Below are 26,396 nucleotides of genomic sequence, written 5' to 3' on the forward strand. Positions count from 1 at the left end.
GCCGATAGGAGAAGGTCTGAAGAACCCAGATACACACCCGGACAAAAGGTGTGGCTATCCACCCGGGACATACGCATGCGACTGCCCTCTCGCAAGTTAAGTCCCCGATTTGTTGGTCCCTTCACCATCATGGAACAGGTTAACCCCGTCACCTACAAACTACAATTACCCTCTCACTACCGTATTCACCCTACATTCCACGTATCACTCCTGAAACCCTATCACGATCCTGTTCTTCCCTCCACAGAGCCTGACCACGAAGAGGAACCCCCTCCTCCACTGCTCCTAGAAGAAGGAGCCGTCTACGCAGTGAAGGAGATCTTGCGTTCCCGACGTCGTGGTGGCCAGTTGGAGTACCTGGTGGACTGGGAAGGGTACGGCCCCGAAGAAAGGACATGGGTTCCCAGAGCTGATATTCTCGATCCTAGTCTCATGGTGGAGTTTCATGAGAGCCACCCTGAGTTCCCAGCGCCTAGAGGCAGAGGGAGACCACCACGGCGTCGGAGGTGTCGGCCCTCAGGAGCGGGCCCTGGGGAGGGGGGTACTGTCATGGATTGGTCAGGCTCTCACGACCCCCACTCACGAAGATCACCATCACCTGACTTCTAATGAGCACACAGCTGCATCACATTCACGAGCACCAGATAAAAGCACAGCACTCCAGTCGCTCATTGTCCGGGCTCGTCTCGACGAAAGCGGACAACTGAGCGACCACTCAGCGTAGTCATCCTCAGCTAAAACAAACGATTTACTTACCTGTTCTCTTTGTATTCCTCCTAGTCTTCCTGGTCCTCCCGAATCGTCCTGTCTTCCAGTCCTTCCAAGTCTGTGTCATCCTCTGTCAGCTGTATCTGGTGTGTGCTGTCCATCCTCGTGTATTCCTGTTACCCAGCCACGGAGGAAAAGACCCCAACATCATTCCTGATCCTCCTGGCTATCCTTCATGTGCTCCTTGTTGTCATTTAATAAACACCCTAACGTTTCCTTACCTCTGTCTCCTGTCCGCTTCATAACAGTGCGTAAGTGCGCTGAAAAACAGAACGCTATTTTCAATGAGCAAAAGATGATGGATTCAGACTCTCGGCAGCGTCTGATTGCTGTCATTGTGATGGATCTCGAAATAATAGAGAGGGAGAGAGTGGGAAAAGAGGGGCTACGATCACACAACAGCAGCATACAGTTGTCAGTCTTGTTTGGAGCACTAAATACGGTTCTGTTCAAAGACAATTTAGACACTGACAACCGTATTCAAGTGAGCTTCTTGCATTTTTCAAGGGGTCAGGACTACTTTTGAGAGCAAGTTGGACTGATATGTGCTGCTTGAATTGAACCGCACTCGACAACTATTTGTCTGTCACATCACTGGATATATCCAGGACATAAGAGTGTGCTTTGTGGGTTATTTTCTTGCTGTCAATCACTAATATTAGCTTGCTGTCAATCTCAGCTTATGAAAAATGTCAGAGAAAAGGGGTATTGTAAGGTAGAATACAGTTGTCAATCCTGTTAAGGGTCTTATACGCAGTTGTTCATACCAACGGTTGTTCAATTATGAAAGAGACTAATCAGTTGCGCCTCTTACATCTTATTAGGTAGCTATAATCCAGTTGCTTAATCTTCACACAACTCTGTTTGACATTTAATTTGATGTGTGATGGTTACAATACCATACAAATGCTCACAGAGGCTGCATTGATTAAATCAGACACACAGGAAAACGCAATATTGTGAAGTGTTATTACAATTTCAAATAACTCTTTTATATATTCATATATTTTAGAATGTAGTTCATTCTTGTAATGTAAATAAATGTTCACAAAGGCTGCATTGATTAAATCACACTAAAAAAAAAGATTTTTGATGCTTGTTCAAATTACTTATTTAAAATGAGATGAAACAACAAATCTTGAGAGTTTTTTTAGGGACAACTTAATTGTTTTATGTCCAATCCACTTAATTTTTAACAGTTAACTTAATTTATTTGTGTTGGGACAACATGAATGAATTGGGTGGAACCCTGCATTATTTACAGTGCAGGAAAATGCAATATTGAGAAATATTATTACAATTTCAAATAACTGTTTTATATACGTATTAATATGTTTCAGAATCAGGGCTTGACATTAACACCCATCAAATGTGGGAAGATTTCAGCTGTGGCGGTTTAGACAGTCACTCCCACTAGCCTCTTTGGCTGGTTAAAGATACATTTTCAATTGTAGTTTTCTTAAAAAGCAGAGTTCAGCAATAAGGATTGCCTAATAAGGAGCCATCGTGAGCAATGACAGTAATAACTAAAGCAAAAGAAAGCAGGTTAATACCGAATGAGAGGATGATCACGTGCACAGTGAGAAACAGGTGATCCTGATGCACTGACAAGGGCTTCAATGTCAAGGCTAATTTCAGGTGACGCGATATGCGTGTGATTGCTTAAATGTTTCAAAAAGAAACGGTCCCTTGAGTGAAGCATCCTTGTCTGGAAACGTAACTGGGCCGATTGGATCTCTTTGAAATAGACCCACAGTCCTGCTGCTCTCAAGAGCTTGAGATGTTTTAAAGGTTTTTTTGTAAGCAGCAGGTAGCTTTGGCTTTACGCTTTCACTTGATCATCCTTTCATTATCGCACATGGTATGTTTTTCACCTGCTTTTTTTGTATATAGTTATTTTGGCCTAAGAATAGTTTTTCAAATTTATTTATTTATTTTTGGTGTGGCTAGAGAAAAAAAAATGGGTAAATCCTTAGTGTTGAGCCCTGAAAAGTCATGTAAAGTAAATCTAATTGCAATGTGACTCTATGAAACCACAACCCATTTGCTCAGGCTCGTTGAGCACGTTCATACACAACGCAGTGAAATGAATGGGGAGGCATGTGGATATAACACAAAATCGAAATCAAGTCATTTATGCATGCCAAAGTCAAATTTTATACATATAAAATATATTTTTACAACAACAAAACTGTGGCTAGTGAAAATGGAAAGGGGACAGCACGGTGGCGCAGTGGGTAGCACAATCGCCTCACAGCAAGAAGGACACTGGCTTGAACCCTGGCTGGGTCAGTTGACATTTCTGTGTGGAGTTTGCATGTTCTCCCCGTGTTCATGTGGGTTTCCTCCGGGTGCTCCGGTTTCCCCCACAAGTCCAAAGCCATGTGGTATAGGTGAAATTTGTGGGCTAAATTGGTTGTAGTGTATTTGTGTAAATGAGTATGGATGTTTCCCAGTGATGGGTTGCAGCTGGAAAGGCATCCGCAACGTAAAACATATGCTGGATAAGTTGGCGATTCATTCTACTGTGGCGAACCCAGATTATTAAAGGGACTACGCCGAAAAGAAAATTAATGAATGAATGAAAATGAAGTGGCAGGTGGTATTGGCAGACTACTTACCACAGTGGCTGGTGATCAAGCCCTGCTTGGATTTTTTTAGGGACAACTTAATGGTTTTATGCTCAGTCTATTTAATCATTAACAGTTAACTTAATCGATTTGTGTTGCAATATAGGAAAATATTATTAAAAATAATAGAATTGTAAAATAATATTACAACTTAAAAAAAAAACTTTTCATAAAGGGGATGGCACAGTGGTTAACACTGTTGCCTCACAGCAAGAAGTTCGCTGGTTCGAGCCTCGGCAGGGTCAGTTGGCATTTCTGTGTGGAGTCTGCATGTTCTCCCTGTGTTGGCGTGGGTTTCCTCCAGCTGCTCAGTTTCCCCCACAATCCAGACATGCGCTATAGGTGAATTGAATAAACTAAATTGTCCATAGTGTATGTGTGTGAATGGGTGTGTATGGATGTTTCCTAGTGATGGGTTTCAGCTGGAAGGGCATCCACTGTGTAAAACATATGCTGGATAAGTTGGCGGTTCATTTCGCTTTGATGAATAAAGGGACTAAGCTGAAGGAAAATGAATGAATGAATGAATGATTTTTATATATTTTAAAATGTCATTTATTCCTGTAATGGCAACGGAGAATTATTAGCAGCTATTACTGCAGTCTTCAGTATCAGTATGATCCTTTAGATAACTAAAATGCTTAATTTGGTTGTAAAGAGTGATTTTTGTAATAATAATAATTATTATCAGTGTTAATAATGAAATCAGTTTTCCTGCATATTCATTGAGGAATATAAAGTTCAAAAGAGCTGTGAAAGCTTTTGTATCATTGCAAATGTCTTTGCCTGTCAAATTTCCTGATCAAATGAACATGTCCTTGCTGAATAAAAGTGTTTAATTTAAATACAGACTTTTTTTACACTGAACTTTTAAATGGTGGGCTCTAGAACAGAACAGAGGCTTATCTTCAAATAAAAAAGTCAGCTTTCACACGAACACAAAGACCCTCACCGTGTGCCTGCACCAGCCCCGTGACCTGCTGTCCATAGATGTCCGTTTTATTCCAGGAGAAAACGTATATGAGGTTTGGAGCTGCAGGAAATGATTTGAGAAGCTGCCGACCCTGGACAGCCACAGACAGGTGGACTTTGGCCAAGCCCAGCGGGAGGGTGGAGTGGGTCAGAACCACCCTCAAGAGAGAGCGATAGCCTGGAGCTCTGGAGGAGAGGTAGCTTAACTTCAATACTGTAGCAGGAATCACCACCTCCTCCTGAACCGCCTACAGAGAGAGAGAGTGAGAGAGACAGACGGAGATGTGCAGACACAAAGAAAATGATAAATTAGACAGAGGGAGGGTGAGAGTGAGAGAAATTAATTGTATTTCTATTTACTGCGTGCACTTTCCATACAGAACAAAAACCAGAGCCAAGGACTGTAATGCTGCCAAATAAATGTCCCATAAACACAGGTTGCAGTTCTTACAGCCTACAGACACACACATAAACACACACACACGTGAGGTTTGTTCTAGCAGGGTGTGAGCTGCCTACTACAGTATCTTCCAACACAGCATCTTAACTGATAGGAAATCTCCTGAGGATTGATTTGAAACGCTCTGCATAAACAGAAGGGTTGTGCAAATAAATAAAAAGTCCCCTGATTTCCCATGATACTGCAATTGGTATTATTGATATTAGCAATATAAAAACTTGTTCTGTGTGGGCGACAACATTTTTTTATTGTTTCTGAGGGCTCCACATCTAAATTTAGCTGAGAACTGGGTTCCTGAATAACTTTTTTGTCTGTTTTATTCATCAGTCAAATAAAAAAGAAGGTCTGTTTTCTTCAAACGGTGAGTAAATGATATGCTCAAAGTGAGCAAGGCATCAATATTAGAACGTCCTCGTTACATTATAATCAAGCAAGGTGTCAGGTTTACACAGTTTCACACAACTGAGATTTGGACTCCTGCGATTGCTCACTTTATAATTTAATAAAAGATGTCTACGCTGCAGAAATGTCTTTTTTATACTGTGTATATGCCATGCTGATTATAATGGGAACATTCTTCCTTTTCTAGCACCACCTGCTTGGTGTGTATATCAAGCGTTACGACCTCTATTCAGCCAAGTGAGCAATTTCATGTGCTGGGTACACAATTTTTTGATGCTCCCCTTCACACATTCTGTTGACCATAAGTAACTTTGTAACGGCATGTCAACTAACTCTCATTAGAGCATCACTATTATTATTAAACTGTAGCGTATTATTGCTTGCAAAATAACTTAGTTACAGTGGGAAAATTAAGTATTGAACACGTCATGTTTTTCTCCTGGAAATAATATTTCTGAAGGAGCAGCTAATATTAATTTACAATGACGAAGGGCAGAGGGTTGTTGAATAACTACTAAGAGATTTCAGCTGCTGTCTGGGCTTTCACTGCCTTTCTACACCTACCTTTCTTCATGTGTTCAATACCTTTTCTCTGTGTCATTTCATTTTATTACACCTAAGTTCATTTGTAAACTAAAGCCTGGTTTATACTCGACGCGTCCGCTAGTTCGCTTGAGTGAGCACGGCAAATGTGACATCATCGCTGTGCTTGTGGAGGTTCGCTTTGGGTGTGCGTGACATGATTTCAGCTGGCAAAGTGCACAAAATTTTTCCAACGATCTTGTGCCTTCCTGTAGTGAACCCAGGCGAGACATAATACCGGACCAAAAAAAGTTTGCGGCGTGTTTTACCCTGTTTTATTTTTATAGCCTTTTGGCCCCCAGTGTTTTATTTTCCTCCCTCTTGTTTTTTTTTTTCCCATGGATACCATCTACACTACTGAATTCCTCATCCTCATGATGAAGCAGGGGGAAAGCAGCCTTCTTCATTCCGCTGTGGCGACCTGGGATTAATAAAGGGACTAAGCCGAAAATAAAATAAATTAATGAATAAATAATTAAGGAACAAATTATTTATTTGATAATTGGAAAAGAATATTTGAACCTGTCGGTTTACAACATACTGATGCCCGGTTTTTTGGACTTTATAGGTAAAAATAGTTTATTCATTCCATAATAAAAACATATATTTGTAGGGAAACACATGTTCTGTTGTCATTGATATTTTAATAAACCTTAGTAGGTAAAATGTCCGAGATATGAACAAAAGCAAGTGATGTATCAAAGATTGATGAAAAAAAATCTTAAATGGTTTAAAAAATCTTTCAAAATATAATAAAAAAAATCTAATTAAAAAATAAAATCAAAATATAATCAAAATATAATAATTAAAATTATTTATAAAAATAATTAGTTTAAAAATCTTGAAAAATATTAATAATATGACGTAGTTCAGGAAATGTCCTACTTCTATGTTTATTCGTCTGATATTACAGTGGGTTTCTTTTGACCGGCCTCTGTCATTTCAAAGAATATGGTGAACGTGTATAGAATCTAAAAAGCCTCGTCCATTTCGTAAGGTACGCGCACAGTCAGCGGAGGTGTGTGAAGTGGCACCAGGCAAAAGTACAAATCAGGTTTAATTAGGTTTGTAATTAGGTTTAAATATGCTTTCTGAGAAAAATGGTGACGTGTTCAATACTTATTTCCCTCATTGAAACTGAATGTCTGTTGGGAGAACTGTTAAAATAAAGTGTTACCAGATACTGGCATAACGTTTACTAATATTCGAATGACTACTAGTTGAAATACTGTTACATATTCTGTGGTCAACTGTGTGTGACTATATGATGACCTAAGTTGTCATTATATTAGTCTTTTACCTGTAGCTCAGGTAGGACTGTTCCTCTCTCTTCACAGTCAGCAGCAAAGCGTGGAAGGGGAGCAGACAGAACAACGGCATGAGGGCTGATAAGGTTTTTCAGGTCACAGACAGGTGTTTTGGATTCAGCTCTTTCCATAAAAACTCGGTCCAAGACCATGAACTGGTTCCAAGGAAGCCAGACCGACCGAATCTGGGACAAAAATGGGGCTCGCTGGAATACAAGAGACACTGAGATTCCACCCACTGCCAGAAGATCAAAGCTGGCAGGAAAGAAAACACAAACATAATTAGAAACAAAGCTTTATAGATTTTCTATTCAATATATCCAGTTGCATTTCAGAATTATTAGCCCTCCTGCACTGAAAAAAATGGTTCAAAGATGATTGCTTGGATTTACAAAATTTTGTGGTTGTAAACAATTTATACAAGCTGAATTTATACAAACACATTAGGTTATACAATACAAAATATAATTTGTTTGTTTAAATTCACCCCATATAAATTGTTTGCAACAGTTTTGCGGACATTATTTTTTTTCAGTGTGTTAAATGTATATTTTTATATATTTTCCCTAATTTCTGTTTAACGGATGTTTTTAACACATTTCTAATTGAAAGAGTTTGAATAACTAATTTATAATAACTGATTTCTTTTATCATTGGCTTGATGAAAATACATAATATTTTACTATATGCCGTATATTTCAAGATACTAGTATAAACGTTCAGTTTAAAGTGCAATCTACTGTAAAGGTTTAACTAGGATAATCAGGTTAACTAGGCAAGTTAGGGTAATTATTAGCCAAATAATACTGCTTAAGGGGGTTAATACTGACCTTAAAATGGTTTCATAAAAATTAAAAACTGCTTTTATTCTAGCCGAAATAAAACAAATAAGATTTTCTCCAGAAAAAACTGTATATATAAATACGCAGGCGTGTGTGTCTACACAGTATGTATTATAGTATTATATTGTTTTTACATGTTTGATTGTGCAGTAAAATAAGCATTCCTGTTTCTTGAGTGTCTGTAATTTCATGAATTACATGTAAAGTAAAAATGTGCACACATTGAAAAGTAATTTAAAAATGAAGATTACTGACAGTTTTTCCATGAAATGACCAAATTACGTACAATACATTTCATTTGGCTGCTACTGTAAATATTTTATTTAATTCTATACAATAAAAAGGGTATCTATAGGCTCATATGATTATTATATGTGCACTTATATATCAAGCAAAGCAATTAAAAGCAAAACAAACAAAATATATTTTGTTCGCTCCTATCAAATTGGAATTATTTTATATTTTTCCCTAAACAGATTTTTTTTGACACATTTCTAAACATAATAGTTTCATAACTAATTTCTAATAACTGATTTCTTTTATTTTTGCCTTGATGACAGTATATAATATTTTACTAGATATAGTTTTAAGACAATAGTATTCAGCTTAAAATGCAATTTAAAGGCCTAACTTGGTTAATCAAGTTAACTAGGCAAGTTAGGGAAATAATGTATAACAGTGATATATACACATATTGCTTAAGGGGACCAACAATACTGACATTAAAATGATATTATAAAAATTAAAAACTGCTTTTATTCTAGCTGAAATAAAACAAGTAAGATTTTTTCCAGAAGAAAAAAACATTATAGGAATTATTGTGACAATTTCCCTAATCTGTTAAATATCACTTGAGAAATATTTGAAAAAGCCTAAGTATTGCATAGGAGGGCTAATCATTTTGCCCTCAACTGTATATATAAATACACAAACGTGTGTCTACACAGGATGTATTATAGTATGATATAAATATATAGTTTTTTTTACATTTTTGATTGTGCAGTAAAACAAGTATTCTTGTTCCCTGAGTGTCTGTAATTTCAACAATTACATGTAAAGTAAAAATGTGCACACATGAAAAGTAATTTATAAATGAAGATTAGAGAGTCTTTCCATGACATGAACTAATTATGTACAATACATTTCAGTTGGCTGCTACTGTAAATATTTTGTTAATTTTATACAATAAAAAGGTTATCTGGTTCTATCTATAAGCTCATATGTTTATTTTGTTTGGACTTAGATTTCTCTTAATTATTCAAATTTAATAGTAACATTTGCTCTGTGTATAATGGTTTCTGTCCTACATTAAATGAAATAAATAAAAAAGCAAAGCAAACAAAATATATTTTATTTGCAGCAAAATGTTTTCATGTAACTTGTCCGTAAGCTTGTTTAGTTATTATTGTACTGATATTTAAAAGGATTGCATTTTGCAGTTAATTACATATTTTATAATATATGGAAGTATGAATAAGAAAGACTAACATTCTACAATATTTCAAAATCACTGTTTAAAATGACATGGCAACGATTTCAAACAAAGAATAACTGCTTTGCAGAAACTTGAATTTCATGCAACAAGAGTGTAGGTGTTAGCAAAAGAATCAAATAATTAGAAATTCTTGTAAAATATCCAATCCATTTTTTTGCATTCAACTAGCTGACGTTAGCCTCCCACTGTATGCATAGAATGGAGTATATACAGTATGCAGGACCTACACAACAAGCAGAAGATACTGAATGCACTGCATAAATAAAGAGAAATGCTCACAAGAAATTATAACAGTGAGTGTGTGTGTGTTGTTATATGTCTTTCTTTACAAAGTGCATAAGAGTGTGTGTTACCTGCCATCTTGCCGGCTGAGTGTGTACCCATACTCAGGGTTATGCTGAAACGTGACGTTCACGCCAACGAGAGGAGTTCCATCAGAGGCCAAAACCTGACCTCGAATTACACACACTCGACTGCACAGAGAGAGAGAGAGACGGGGGGTAGAGAGAGAGAGGGAGAGAAAGAGAGGGAGAGAATGAGTGCAGCCACTGCAAGAGAAACCAGGATCTGTCAGGAGAGATCGAAGCTGGGAGAGCAGCACTCTCTTTCCAGTAATCAGAGAAAAATACAATACATGCTTCAATCGATCGCAAACTTCCTCAAACTAGACGATGATGGCAAAAATCATTTTGGGAGATTATTTTGGGGTGAGTCACACTGCTCAAAGCAGTAAGCTCCTATTGGATCAGCATATAAAAGCCAGAGGAGAGTTCACTTCGCATGTGCTAACCAAACACTATCACTGGTCTATGGATGTATTTACACCACATTACAATATTCATAATGCCTTTTTTGATCTGTTGAGGTTGTTTTTTTCAAACACTCACTTTTCTTCAGGCCACATTTAGTTTTTTTCAAATGAATCTATTATACTCTATTTACTGTTTAGAAAATCGTTAACATTTTGGAAACCTTTTTTTCAGTTAAACAAAGAGAAGACTGAAGTCATTGCGCTTGGGAAAAGAGAAGAGGTTATCAAGGTGAATGCGTACCTTGGCTCTAAGGGTCAAACAACAAAAAATAAGGTCAAGAATCTTGGTGTTATTCTGGAGTCAGATCTGAATTTCAATAGCCATTTCAAAGCAGTATCTAAATCAGCATACTATCATCTCAAAAACATTGCAAGAATTAGATGCTTTGTTTTCAGTGAGGAGATTTTAAAGTATTATTACTTGTCTATAAATCACTAAATGGCCTAGGACCTCAATACATTACAGATATGCTCACTAAATACAAACCCAACAGATTACTCAGATCTTTAGGGTCAAATAAATGAGAAATTTCAAGGGTTTAGTGAAAGCAGGGTGAATACGCCTTCAGCTACTGTGCCCCATACATTTTCATACATTTTAATTTAATTCCCAAAAAATGTTAATTAATACTTATTATTAGTATACGGACAATACTAATTATTAATAATCAGTATATTAAGTAAAGATCGTGTTCCATGAAGATATTTTGTAAATGTCCTAAGGTAAATTTATCAAAACTATATCAAAACAGTTTTGATAAAATTTTTATTGAGATGCTCCCTGCTATGAACATAATTTGATCAACTTTTATGGCTATTTTCTTAATATTTAGATTTTTTGAACACTCAGATTCCTGATTTGTTGCATCTCAGCCAAATATTGTTGTATCTTGACAAAACATACATAAATGAAAATCTTATTCAACTTGCGGATAATAAATCTCTGGTCTCGGGTCACACACATAAAAGTCAATGGTATCTGAAAACATTTGAAACACTTCAAAAGAAACCCTGAAGAACTTGTATGTCTCTTCATGTGACAAAGCATCATATAAAACAAAGGCTTTTAAATTAGCATTACCATCATGTTATAATGGTGCGATGAAACTTGCATTGAAGAACGAGCAGTACATGCCCTTTTTCTCTCAAATGACTCTAGACATTCTGACCTTGTTTTTCCCTTCTTTTTCAGCCAAAACATTGGCAACATTAGCAGGCAAGGGCATGCTTGAGTTTGTGCAGTATCATTTCAATTTCGCATATGAATGAGGATGTCAGAACGGATGTGAGCTGCTGGCTTAAACGGCCAGTCAATGCTGTCAGTCGTGACCAAAGTCTGAGCTAAGATGTCTGTCGCTGTCTGACTAAAAAAAAAAAAAAAAGACAGTTGATGTCGCAGAGTCGGCCTTTGCTTCTACTCAAAATCTCAGCGGGATCACACAACAATCATAACAAAAACAAATAGTGTGACTTTACAAGAAAATGGCGTGCATGTAAATATGTTTACAAATTTATCATGAAAAGATTATCAGACATCTGGGAAAAATCACCTTTAAAAAGAATTCAATTTTAAAAATGGTTGGATTCATGTTGGGATTCTTTCATTTTCCTTCAGCTTAGTCCCTTATTTATCAGTGGTCACCACAGCGGAATGCACCACCAACTATTCCTGCATATGTTTTATGCAGTGAATGCCCTTCCAGTCGCAACCCAGTACTGGAAAACACCCATACACACTTGCATTCACACACACACTCATACACTGGCCAATTTTGTTTACCCTATTCACCTATAGCGCATGTCTGTGGACTGTAGGGGAAACGGGATTACCCAGAGGAAACCCATGCCAACATGGGGAGAACATGCAAAGTCCACACAGAAATGCCAACTGGCCCAGCCAGGACTAGCGATCTTCTTGCTGTGAGGTGACAGTGCTAAACACTAAGCCACCGTGCCGCCCCATGTTGGGTAATATAAACACCAAAATGAGGTTTTACTAACCCAGCTGGGTCAGTTGGCATTTCTGTGTGGAGTTTGCATGTTCTTCTTGTGTTCACATGGGTTTCCTCTGGGTACTCCGGTTTCCCCCACAGTCCAAAGACATGCGATATAGGTGAATTGAATAAGCTAAATTGTCAGTAGTGTATGTGTGTGAATGAGTGTGTATGGGTGTTTCCCAGTGTTGGGTTGCGGCTGGAAGGGCATCCTCTGGGTAAAAACATATTCTGGATAAGTTGGCGGTTCATTCCGCGGTGGCGACCCCTGATTAATAAACAGACTAAGCTGAAAGAAAAATGAATGAATGAAAGAATGAAATAAGTTAACAAATAAGTAAATAAATAAATAAATGAGTCTTATATTAATATGCTTCATAATTACTAAGTAATGCACTGAAATTAATACTAATTAACTGTAATAAAATGATCTTACAGACAAGATAAAGTGGCAGATCGTGACCAAAGTCTGAGCTAAGATGTCTGTCAGTGTCTGACCTAATAAAAAAGCAGCATCTGCTTTTGCTTCTACAAAATCTCTGCTGGATTGCACAGCAGTCATAAAAATACAAAAGCAGAAGAGTGATTTCACTGGAATATGATGTGTATGGTAAAAAAAAAAGCTATTCTTACGACCGAAATAAATATAAAAAGGCTGCTTCACCTGTAAAAAAACACTATGTGTGCATTTGAGAGTGCAAATATTTACAAGTGTTTGTTTTTCACCTGCTGTCAAATGGCAGGTCTCCTGGTAGTATGTGTGTGCTGTCCCGTCCGATGAGGAATCGCACACGCTCGAAAAACTGACGCGAAGGGCGAGTTTCATAAGAGGTGTGGCTCTGCTGAATGATGTCACGAGGGTCAGGAGAGCCTTGGCACAGTGGGGCGCTCGCACACACCTGCTGACTACAACAGTCTGGGTCGACACAGTCCATGAGACCATCTGAAACACACACACACACACACACACACACACTTTACATGAGACATGTAGCTTTGATGCAGGTTGCCCTTGCTCAGCGTGTGTCTGTGTGCACATGATCTCATTTGTCAGCTCCATTAAAGGGGATCTGTGCTTTACCCTCCCACAGGAGAGAGTCTCTGAGAGAATAACCCAGAAACCTCTCACACACACTCACACATATGTTTACTTAGATGCCTTTAAAAAGGACATGCCTATTACAGACTTTTATTGTTTTATTTGTAACTGGTTTCAACCACTAATTGCCCAATTGTATCTCTGAAATATGTATTGTTTTGTATTTTTATAATACAAAATATATATTTTTGTTAATCGCAAATCACCTTTTTTAACATATATTTTTTTTTCCCAAAGAGAGATTGTGTCTGGCTTTGTCCCAAAATATAGCTAATTAAATCAAAACACACAATTTAAGATGTAAGTCGATGTGTGTTAACATACATGCTTTATGCATTTTGTCCATTATAATCAACCCAGGCTCATTCTTGATATGTATCCTAGTATAGATTTCTGGAGAGAGCGAAATGCTTCCCAGGAGCTACGATTTTTTGCAGTTTTTTTTTCGCAAATCCCTCAGAGGCCGCTGTGTACATTTTTTCAGATCTCCAATTTCTCTCACGAGTGCCATTCGCGCCTGCTCTTCTCACGTACATCCACCAGAGGCCGTCATCAGCTGACTGAGGAACTGACCGACCAATCGATCCCCTCCCCCCACCCCCTTTCCTAAACCCAACCAACAGAGTTTTCAAAAGCAATCCAGTCGTCTGATTTTTACCACGTTTTCAGATGTTACCACATTCGCACACTGTTATTTACTTGTTTATTTTTTATTTTTTTGCCTTTTGTTTTTGTTTTACCTGCTTTCTGAAATCGTTCTCATTGAACCCGAATCCTGTAGTCAACACTCTGTGTCTCAAAACCTTCAACGTACAGTGCATCCGGAAAGTATTCATAGTGCTTCACTTTTTTCACATTTTTTATGTTACAGCCTTATTCCAAAACGGATTAAATTCATTTATATATACACACACAATACACAATACCACACACAATACAATGTGAAAAAAGATTTTTTGAAATTGTTGCAAATTTATTAAAAATAAAAAAGCTGAAAAATCACATGTACATAAGTATTCACAGCCTTTGCTTAATACTTTGTTGATGCACCTTTGGCAGCAATTAAAATGTTTTTGAATATGATGTTGGCACACCTGTCGGAATTTTTGCCCATTACTCTTTGCAGTACCTCTCAAGCTCAACAGGTTGGATGAGAAGTGACGGTGTACAGCCATTTTCAGATCTCCCCTGTGACATTCTATAGGATTTAGGTCTGGGCTCTGTCTGAGCCACTCAAGGACATTCACCGAGTTGTTGCGAATCCACTCCTTGGACATGTTGGCAATGTGCTTTGGGTCATTGTCCTACTGGAAGATGAAACGTCACTCCAGTCTGAAGTCAAGAGCACTCTGAAGCAGGATTTCATTCAGGATGTCTCTGTATGTTGCTGCATTCATCTTTGCCTCTATCCTGACTAGTCTTCCAGTTCCTGCTGCTGAAAAACATCCTTACAGCATGATGCTGCCACCACCATGCTTCACTGTAGGGATGGTATTAGCCTGGTGATGAGCGGTGCCTGGTTTTCTCCAAACGTAATGCCTGGCATTCAATTCAAAGAGTTCAATTTTAGTCTCATCAGACCAGAGAATTTTGTTTCTTATGTTTGAGAGTCCTTCAGATGCCTTTTGGCAAATTCCAGGCAGGGAGTGGCTTCTGTCTGGCCACTCTACCATACAGGCCTGATTGGTGGATTTCTGTACAGATGGTTGACCTTCTGTAATGTTCTACTCTCTCCACAGAAGAACGCTGGAGCTCAGACAGAGTGACCATCGGGTTATTGATCACCTCTAAGACCCTTCTTCCTTGATCACTCAGCTTAGATGGCTGGCCAGTTCTAGGAAGAGTCCTGGTGGTTCCAAACATCTTCCACTTATGGATGATGGAGACCATTGTGCTCATTAGAACTTTCAGTGCAGCAGAAATTTTTCTGTAACCTTCTCCACCCTTGTGCCTCGACAATCCTTTCTCAGAGGTCTACAGACAATTCCTTTATCTTCATGCTTGGTTTGTGCTTTGACATGCACTGTCAACCCTGGGTGATATAGACAGGTGTATGCCTTTTCAAATCATGTCCAATCAACTGAATTTACCACAGGTGAACTCCAATTAAGCTGCTGAAACATCTCAAGAATGATCAGTGGAAACAGAATGTACCTGAGCTCAGTTTAGAGCTTCATGGCAAAGGCTGTAAATACTTATGTACATGTGATTTTTCAGGTTTTTTATTTTGAATAAATTTGCAACAATTTTCAAAAAAATCTTTTTTTACATTGTCATTATGGGGTATTGTGTGTAGAATTTTGAGGAAATAAATGAATTTAATCCATTTTGGAATAAGGCTGTAACATAAAAAATGTGGAAAAAGTGAAACGCTATCAATACTTTCCGGAAACACTGTACGTGCCTTGGTGACAGCAAAAAAGGTGTCCACACGGAGGTAAGATACACTGGTGTTACCTCTGGCTACATAATTCACGTTCTTCAGAAACGTATTTAGGGCTACGTATTCACAATGAGCCTGTGTTGATTATAATAAAACTCAAATGTTTGCGGTTGGCAAGATTTTTCTGTTTTTGTAATTCTCTTAACTAACCAAGGCTGCATTTATTTAATCACAATTACAAAAAGCACAGTCATTTTGTAAAACTGTAACACAACTTAAAAGAACTATTTCTATTTTAATACAGTTTTAGCAGCCATTACAACAGTATCCCATGCCACATGATCATGCAGAAATGATTGTTATATGCACAGTTCTTATTATTAACATCACAGTTGTGCCGATTAATTTTCTTTTGAAAACATATGTTTGTAAAATGATTCAGAAGCTCTAAAGAAGAGCTTTTGTCTTCAATAGAAATCTTTTCTAACATTATAAAAGTCTTTACTGTCACTTTTGATAAATTCACAGAATCCTTGCTGAAAAAATACATATTCATTATTCTAAAACCCCTTTTTGAATGGTCGTGTAAGAACAGTTTCTTTGTAAGAGTTAACCTAAAGCTTCATTCATCCACACAGCTCATCTCCTATAGAGTTCTTTACCGCTGTCATTATCTTTACTGTCATTGCACTCGGTTTCCATGACAACGTTACAGCCCGGCCCGCTCCATCCAGACTGGCACACACAATGCCAACCGCTCTGCTCCAGCGTGCAGCGTCCATTACCGTTACACAACCCTGGGCAGGCATCTGGGGGAGGAAAAACGACAAACTACCATTAATCATGACATTACTTCTTCAGACCCGGAATAAAACTGTTCACATAAAAGACATCACAAAGACATCTATTCATTTCTTCATTCACTCTAACGCGCACACACTTACCTTTATCAAACAGATCCAGGTAATGTGCGGCTGAAAGAGTTACAAAATGAAAGATGGAGAGAATAAAGAGGAGAAATTACATTGGAGACATACTTCAGAGGAGCTCTGTGTGTGAATGTGCACTGGTGTTTTTTTTTAAAGTGTCCCTGTCGTTTACTGCCTTAAGCGTATATTTGTCCCCTGAGCTTCACAGACTGTTCTCATCATGAGCACCACAATTAAAGGAAAGCGCCGTGGCTCCAAGGGAGAGGAAAAGAATGAAAAAGAGGAAGACAGAGAGGGAAAAAAAGACAGACGGGTAGGAAGACAGACTGTTTGGTTTATACAGTAGATCATCTAACAAGGCAAAAACACCGCTCTATCTTGGTTCACTGTCAGTTGATTTACATGTTTCATAAAAAATGCATGATGCCTGTCAAATTAGGGCTGAAAAATGGTTGAAAAGGCAAATGCTCATCAAGAAATGATATTTACAAAGTGTCTGGAGCATGATTTCAAACAACTGCCAGTCAGAACGAGGATTGCTTTTTTTATGCTAACGTGTTAATCAAATGTGACACCCCGCTGTCAAAGGTTTGGCAAAATGTCGGGTAAATATCAAGATTGAGATGAGATGTTACTAAAAAATGGGGTGTTAAGGGTCTATTCACATGAAGAACAGCACACAAAAGCACAGGAAAACACAAACACAGTTTTACACACATTTTCACGTTCACATAGACAAATACAGCAGATTCCGCTTTAAGTTCTTATTAGTGTTTTCAAAAAATAAAAATACATGTCAAATTTCAGGGTTCAAACTATTTTGGTTATACTACTAAATTAAATTTAGCTGTTAAAAACACAAAATATTGATATACTGTTTAAAAACATTGCTTAAAGCTATTATACACTATTAACTATAATAGCTATTAAAGCTGTTATAAAATGTTGTATCAAAGAAGGTACAAACCCAAGGGACTGTGGCAGTACCATTTTATGGAACAGAATTGTACCTTAAGACAAAGAAACAAATTTATACCATTGCAGTTTCTACCTTTAAGGACATGATTTTACCATGGGAAACCAAAATGTACCTTCGGTTTTTAAAACCTGCAGATACAATATTGTACCTTCATCAAAGGTACAAATCTGATCCATGAAGGTACCACTACAGTGACACGACACTTTGTACACTAACAGTGTCAAATGTGTTCCTTCAAGAACTATTTAAAGGCATTCAGCTATATTCAAAATGCCTCAATTTATTTTCAGTAAATATAAAACATCAAATACATTTATTAAACAATATTTTAGTTTACAAAAAAAGTTTCTTTTTGTGTAAATACACATTTTCAATTTACAATAAAGAAAAAAAAACAGCTTTAACAAATCAACAGATCTATTTCTTCTAAACATTTCATAACACTTTTTACAAAACTTTTACAGAAATACGTTCTGCCATCTGCAATATAAAACTTTTTTCTCCAATTTTCACACAATACCTTTGTAATCATCTAAAAGTTCAATTAATTTACTTTATTTCAAAATAGAAATAGAATTATGCAAAAATATTGTAACAAGATATGCACTACATTTGATTAGTTTTACAATAGTAAAATGTCTGCATGAACACTTTGCATATGCAGGACTTTTGCCAGCTCACGTGTATAGTGGAAAGCAAATTGATAGTGGATATCAATGTATGCTTACCAAACGTTCATTAAAAATGCCTTAAAAGTTTAGTTTACAATACCTATAATTTTATGTTTTACCAGTTGTTTTGTATTATAGAACTTAATAATTAATGTTTAGGAGTTTCTTTAAACATATGCTTTCGAATGATGAGTCATGTTTTATGGAAATTATTCATAAGATCACTTTGCCTTTGCAATACTATTTATTTTCATTGATATTGTAATAAAGAAGGAGTTGTCCAACACTTATGTACCTTTTTTATGAGAACAATTGTGTACCTCCATTTCAATTGTACGATAAAAGGTACAGAACAGTATCATTAGAAGTCTTTTCTTTACCATATATGGTACAATTTTTACAAAGGTACAAAACTGTTCCTTAAGAAACATTTTTTGTACAACCGTGTACCTTTTTTCTGAGAGTGTACCGTTTAAAATACAAATATTAAATTATATTAGTTAATAAAAAATAATAAACACTCTAGTTTAAAGGGATAGTTCACAACAAAATTTATAATTCAGCCACCATTAACTCACCCCTTACTAGTTCCAAACTTTTAAAATGTTCTTTCTTCTGTTAAACACGAAGGAGATTGTTTGATCAAAACTGGAAACCTATAACCATTGACTTTTATAGTATTTGTTTGTCCTACTATGGAAGTCAATGGTTACAGGATTTCAGCTTTCTTCAAAATATTTAATTCAATTCATCTTCATTTCTATAGCCTTTTTTTATAGTGTAGTTTGTGTCAACGCAGCTGAACATAGATGAAGTTCTAGTAAATTAAACCGGTTTCAGTTCAGTTGTCATAGTTCAGTTCAGTGTAATGCAGATGTCACTGCTGAAAGCCAAAATATCTTCTTTTGTGTTCAACAGAAGAACGAAACTATCAGAAGAAATAAATATTTGGAACCAGTTGAGTAAATTTTCATTTTCATCTCTTTAACGTGATTAAAACATTAGCATGTAGTCTTCAAATTAAGAACAAAATAAAAAACTAAAAAATATATATACTAGACAAGTGTCACAGATTGATTATGAAATCATATTTTGCTCTTTCTGCTGATATTTTAATTCCGTGTTGTACAGTAGTTATCAACACCTTGTATTGCATTCATTCATAATTCAAATCTACCAAATTTTCATAAATAGATGTAAATGAGACCGACCAGATTTCTTCTAAATACTTTATTAATGAGAATGAATAACTAGCTGTTGTAAAAATCAAATTAAATCTGTGTAAACAAAATCCATCTTAGCACTACAGAATGACACCGAATCTGCATCTAAAGTGACATTTAGATGTATTTGCACTGACAGTTTAATGAGGTTTTATAAATGCATTTACTTAGCAATGGGAATTGCGCAAAAAAGGTTATGATATCAATGTTTTAAATCTGAAATCTTGAGGAAAATGATGCTTAAATTTAAATGGGAAACTAAATCTGCGAGAAGTTGGGGCAGATCTAAATGATTTATTCACGGAATGATTCACTCAGGTGATTCATTCAAAGTGGCTGATTCATTCAGGAGTTAAGAAAGTAGCAGTTTCCATAAATGGCTTATTGACTCATCAGAGTCATTTAAAAATGCAGTCATGAAACACTGCTGTGTGATTTTATTGCAGAATAGCAACAATTTACAGATTAACTTCATTGTCAAAATACACCATCAGAAAAAAAAACCCCACACACAAGCTGTCACAAGGTACATGCTTGTGCCTAAAGGGTTGATGTTAGTAATATGTTACATATTATTGCCTTAAATTTTCAAAAGGTATACTATTGTTCAGTTTAGGTACTAATATTCACCTTTAAGGTATCAGTATTTACTCTTTAGGTTCAAATGCAAACCTTTTGTAAAGGAACTACCCTCATGATAGCTTATGTACTATTAGTTATAAAAGTGTAGAGCATAAACACTGACAATGTTCTGTCTAAAATGTATTTTTATATTTGACTCTTTGTAGAATTTAGGATTTATATGAAATCAGTATATATTTGCTACACTGTAAACCCTAATGTTGTCTTTACTTTACACAATTAAGTAAAGTTGACTGAACATCACTTAAAATTTAGCATTTTGGTCCTGTCTCTTAAAACTATGAGTTAATTTAACTTATATACAATGAAAATGCATAAACTTAAGATTTCAAGTGTAGTGAGCTCAAAATCATTATTAATCCTTTGAAAAAAATAGGTCATTTTCAAAAACGTAGTCTTGACCGTAAAATTCTAATATGTGCAACCTTTTAAGTGCAATGTCTTTTTTAAATCAGAAAACAAATGGCTTCAGGTATAATTATTCATCATAATGTGAATAAATGGCTACTTATTTTTTGTTCAATTAAACATTTTTTTCATAGTATATTGTTACACACACACATGCATGCATATATATATATATATATATATATATATATATATATATATATATATATATATATATATATATATATATATATATATATATATATATATATATATATATATATATATAAAATTTTGTTCAGTCAACTTATTTTTTTAGTGTATGATAAAAACAGCACTTTTGCTTGTCATATTCATAAATTGTCATGTTAAAAATACAAACCATAACTCATACCACAGCATTTCTGAGCCCACTTCTTAAAAGTGCCAACTTTTGCAATCATTCCTGACATTAAAATCACATTATAGGGATTGAAATGAGCAATAAAAGCTGAGCACTACAGTGTGTTGATGAATGGAATTGCATTCATCATCACAGCGAAGTATCTTGAAATTAACATTACACCTGTTCCAACGCACCAGCAATTCTTACATAAAGAAAACACATTTATTTCTGAGTTTATATGACTTCCACCTAAATGAGGGCCTATAGAGATCTTGTACTTTTAAATCCAGTTATTAAAAGTATTAGTTTGGAGGCAAAAGGGGAAAATGCTACAAAAAAAGTTTTCGATGAAACTTTTGGTGTTGTTCTATTCTCACATATGCTGTATTTATGTCCATTATTATCTATTACTGCAGTGTCATTTCCCTGAACTAGTATGGTACTGGTTTCTATCTTAATATCTTTTTTTTTTTTTCAGGAGTCATTAGCGCAGTCTTTTGTGTCAAAAATCATTCTAATATGTTGATTTAATGCAAATGTCTTATTGTCAACTAACAGGAACTTACCAATAGTGCAGTGCTCGCCCTCCCAACCAGGCTGACAGACACACTGCCCATCCCTGCACTCTCCATGCTCTTCACAGATTGGATGGCAGGCCTGTTTGTCACAAGTGGTTCCTTCCCACCCCTCCTCGCACTGACAACGCCCAGCAACACACACACTATGTGCACTGCAAGGAACGGGGCAAACCTCTGAAAAAACAAAAAATGACAAATAGTTTTTTTACCTTTCATTGCCATGTAAACAAAACATCTCTTTAAAGGTGCACTCAAAAAGTTTTCCTTCAAACAAAGTCTTAGATTTCATACTGACTGGATGCATGAAACAGTGTGTGTTTAATAAGTAGCGCTGCTTCACGTCAAAAGCTGTTTATGCATTGTTTTCCTCCATTTCGTAGCAAACATACAGTATATGGGCGTTTTTGAACTGAGTGCCGGTGATTTTCTGTGTGTTGTTGGTGGCTCATGCTGATACACAGCTGGCTGCGGCACTGTACCATGACCAGACTGCTCTCTTCCTGCTGGGGTTATGCATTGGACGGAGGAATTTAGTGGTGTGTGTTCACAATCTGTGCTTGAAGCCCCAGCTTCTTTTCCTCTATCAGCGGCATGGCTGCCCTCGGTCGTCACGGTTTGCTTCATCCCTCCAGTAGGGAAAGCTTGTTTGGCCACTTTTTCCCACTCATTCTGATTGGAGTGACCGGTGAATGGCAAACAAGCTGAGCAAACTGGTTGAAAGCACTATATATAATACTTTTTTTTACAGTTTAGTAATGTCAGCATGGAAGATCCCATTCATTTAAAATAATTTGGCACAATGAAAAGATTTAGTTTGGTTTAAAAGAAATATGTGTTTTCCAGGTTTGCTTAGCCTCCACACTGTCAATTTAAGATTGAAGCTAGATACAAAACAAAATCTGCTTTTATGATGTAAATTTTGCAGCTGAGTTTACCAAACATCAAAACGACTGCTGTGTGCTGGCCTAAAAGCACTTGTTTTGTGTGTGTGTGTGTGTGTTTGTGTGTGTGTGTGTGTGTGTGTGTGTGTGTGTGTGTGTGTACATCTGATGGTATATTTAGCAGCTGAGAACTCGTGAAGTAGTCAAATCAGAGGCAGGGATTCCTCATCACACACAAACACACACACAAATGAAGATCTGCTGTAAGATGATTTGTTTTGGATGTCTGTATTGAGCTGTAATAACAAAACAGAATTCTCATGTGGCTTGTTTGCATGTTTTTTTTGGTCTATGCTGCATTCACTTTTTAGCTAGGCCACAAAAAAGGGTGGTTTGAAAGCCGAAGGCCAGCTTTTCAGAGGTCCAGGTCATCTTGTTGCCATACCAGGCTTCAGATGGCAGAGTTCTTACAGTACTCATCAAAATTCACTTCATTAACAGAGCAGTACTTGGAAATTATGGGCACACAAAGAGCTAGAGTGGTATGACCGCATATATCATTCAAGCTGAATAAATTGTTAACCATAATAGATTTTTTTACTCCATGTGACATGTTAATAAGTGGACGTGGCTTACTCCTGTGAGCAAGACACTGCTGAGAGAAGTGCTGACTGAACACTCGAGGTAAACTTTATCTATTACTGATTGTAAATAGAGAATAACTCCATGTAGGTTATCCCTCCAAAAGTAAACAGTCACTTGTGTAGTGTTATAGCCTCCCTCAGGTCCTAATGCCCATCTGGTAACATGACTGATTCACATCAGTGATGGGATTCTGTAAACCTTGAACTAGGAAAATGTATGTACAATTCAAAAATAACTTGGTGTTGTTATAAAATGCTTAGCCTTGTTTTATATGTTGGTCAGAATATATGAAAAAAGAATTGACTTGTTGACTGTGACACCATTTAAACTACAATATTAGTCCCAAGCAGCCTCCCCGCTGGGTCATAGTGCCTGCCCAATGAGAATTTAATTCAGGAACTGCTGTATTATGGCCCATTTCCACTGAGTGGTCCAGTTCGATAAGAGTCCGTATGGGTCATCTCTATCAGGTTTGCATTTCTACTGCCGCCACTGGTACCCTTTTGGTGGCCGTGGTGTACGACAGAACGTTTCACTCGACGTCATTCTCGCTCTAGGAAATGTCAAAGTAAAGCTGTACTCGTCGCTCACATATCATTTGAGAAGCACTTCTCACAAAACAGATGCTTTATACACATAAATACTTGTGTATAAATGTTTATTACTAACCTTTCTATAAAGATGATTTGATTATAACTGGAGATCAATGATCTAGGCTAATAGCTACTGTAACGTCTGCAATTGTATGAAATAAATAAATAAATGCAACATATATGAACACATACAGCCCCTTACAGTCTCCGATATATTACTAATTATAGAAAACAGACAGCATACATTTAGTTCTTATTTGGGTTCAATTTGGGTTCAAATTGGGTTCTTTGTTTTTTCTGGGTTCTCCTTTGTGTTCACGCTTCACTCTCAAGTTTGTCACGTTTTCTGAAAGTATCTTATTGAAGAAGCACTTCAATAATCAAGCACACATTATTATCATTAGCTCAAGAAGTTCTTTATTTCAAATATAGATGTGCGGCGAGCTCCCTGGAGAAAGTGAAACCGCTCGCACTTTTTTTGTAAAATTACACTTCTTAAAAACTGAAAGGACAGCAGCATTAGTTCAGCCAAAAGAGTTTGAAAATATCCAAAAAATCCGACATTGTGCATCTATATTACATTTAACAAGGTCTAAAAAAAAGTGGAATACTTTTCATTTGTCATGTATTTACGTTTACTTATAATAACCATTTTTGTTGATTTTATGGAATAAATAACAATTTAAATAACTATATTGTGAAATATACCATTACTGTTAAATAAAATGACTCATATTATGAAATGTTTTGGTCAAACTGCACAATCACAGGCATATCCTTAAAGAGCTTAATCAAAACAATAAATATAAGTGAGAACAGCTTTAATTGTGAAGAGCAATCTCTTTATCTACAACCCAATTTATCACACACCAGCCTAAACTGTCCAAAAGTTGCAGTGGTCCGGCATCTAAGACAGAATTTAGTTTGGTGAGTTTCATGACAAAAACAATTTTCCAGAACCAGTGCGATATGTCTGCTCTCCGGCCCTCAGATGGAATGACTTTGTCTTCATGCGCACTTACAGGATTCGTGACGGGTCAAACAGAGATGACAGTTTTTCATATCTTAAAAGTCACTTAAAATCAGCTGCCACATTTCTCCGCTGTAACTGCAGCACTGAGCGTCGAGTTTGGACAGCCTCTCCTCTGTCTTTCTCACTTCTATCACCCTCTATGTCTCATACCGTTCAAAACAAATTATCCCTGCTGTTCTATAAAGCACGTCGGACGAGAGTTCTTCCTCTCAATCATACGCAAGATATAAATGTCTGGAAATGACAGGAATGGCATTAAACCCGAATGTTTATTAATACACGCATTATCAATTTAACTGCTCTGCCGTGGAAATGGGGAGTTTCGTGCTGTAAAATTCATGCATTTTGATAAATATTGCATTTTGATAATATAATATTTAATAAATGCTCTCATTTTCTAGCCAGTGGCCAAAAGGCAACGAGACAGAATCCTGCCGATCTTGGAGAAAAGCAATCTCTCAGCAATAAAAGAGCGCTTTATTTAAACATCACCATTGTTAACCAGGAAATGTTGAAACCAGTGGTACATCTCATTAAAAATTGTTGATATGAGGTTTTTATTTTTATTTCCTACCAAAAAATATTAAATAAACATGCTTGTATGTCCTATCATGCACTTAACAGGATAAAATGGTAATGGTCACACAAAAAAAGTGAGATGAGATTTATTTGGGATGTTTTTTTTTACAATGGATCCTATTAACGTCCTTTATTAATATATATATTTTTAAACAAACTTTTATTCATGTCCCAGGTGACCCTATAATGTGTCTGTAAAGTTTTGGCCCAAATGGCCCGTTGGTTAGAACATTTCTGCAGTGGTTTAATGTATGAAATTGTAAAAGTAGACTTTGAAAAATAAATAAATAAATAAACAATATCCTACTTAATAATAATAATAATAATAATAATAATAATAATTATTATTATTATTATTATTAAGTGGGATTTTTTTTCAGCCTACTGTAAATTACAACCATTAAAGATTTATTAATGAGATTAGAATACGTGTTAGCTAAATGTTTTTATGTTTTAGAATAGAATATGGAATATTCTCAATAATTGTTAGTAACAGAAACACAGGCGGGGTTGAGATTACAGGAGTTTTCCGGGAGAAATAACAAAATGGGAGGATGGCAGGAGACGGGTCTAAAATATGGGAGACTCCCAAGAAAAACGGTGTTGGCAGGCATAGTTTTTACTAAAACTAATGTTGGATTTTTTTTATGAGTGTGTGGAAAACAATATAATATGCACAAAAAAATATAGTTTTAGGTTTTTTCTCTAAAGAAGTTGTTACTCCACCCCGTTTAGAGCGTCATTATGAATGTTTTACATTATAACTAACTTGGTTCAAACGATGGATCTGTGACAGAGAAACTTCGGTTTTGAGAGAACACGCGTCACTACATTGTTCTTTCGGTTTCCCAAATTATGCATAATACTATGATAGTTCAGCCATGAGTTGTGTCATTGTTTGGGAAACGAACGCCAGTACAGTACATTCCCAGAAGAAAGCTACCTGTACAATTTGCCTTTTGTGGATGTTCAGAAACTGTTTACCTGTCTTTAAAGTGGAATTTGTGCTTTTAACGCAGCAGATTTTTCTATTTTACACTCAAACAACATCACACCACTGTAAAAATCAGTATATGGCCCCTTTCTAAAAATAATAACAATAATAAAAGTCAAAATTATGACACTG

The 26,396-nt window shown here is 36.3% G+C and overlaps 1 protein-coding gene across 1 annotated transcript in view; it reads right to left on the bottom strand.

Annotated features, from left to right (window-relative positions):
• The window catches only part of LOC130229017 (teneurin-1-like), a 323,020-nt gene that overhangs the window by 77,494 nt on the left and 219,130 nt on the right, over positions 1 to 26,396 (bottom strand). Inside the window, 7 exon segments of the mRNA XM_056457598.1 lie at positions 4,351 to 4,618; positions 7,115 to 7,376; positions 9,812 to 9,931; positions 12,990 to 13,206; positions 16,408 to 16,554; positions 16,690 to 16,719; positions 21,528 to 21,713. Of these exon segments, the coding sequence (XP_056313573.1) occupies positions 4,351 to 4,618; positions 7,115 to 7,376; positions 9,812 to 9,931; positions 12,990 to 13,206; positions 16,408 to 16,554; positions 16,690 to 16,719; positions 21,528 to 21,713 (1,230 nt within the window).

The sequence above is a fragment of the Danio aesculapii genome, chromosome 5, assembly GCF_903798145.1.
Source record: "Danio aesculapii chromosome 5, fDanAes4.1, whole genome shotgun sequence".
NCBI classification, from domain to species: Eukaryota; Metazoa; Chordata; class Actinopteri; order Cypriniformes; family Danionidae; genus Danio; species Danio aesculapii.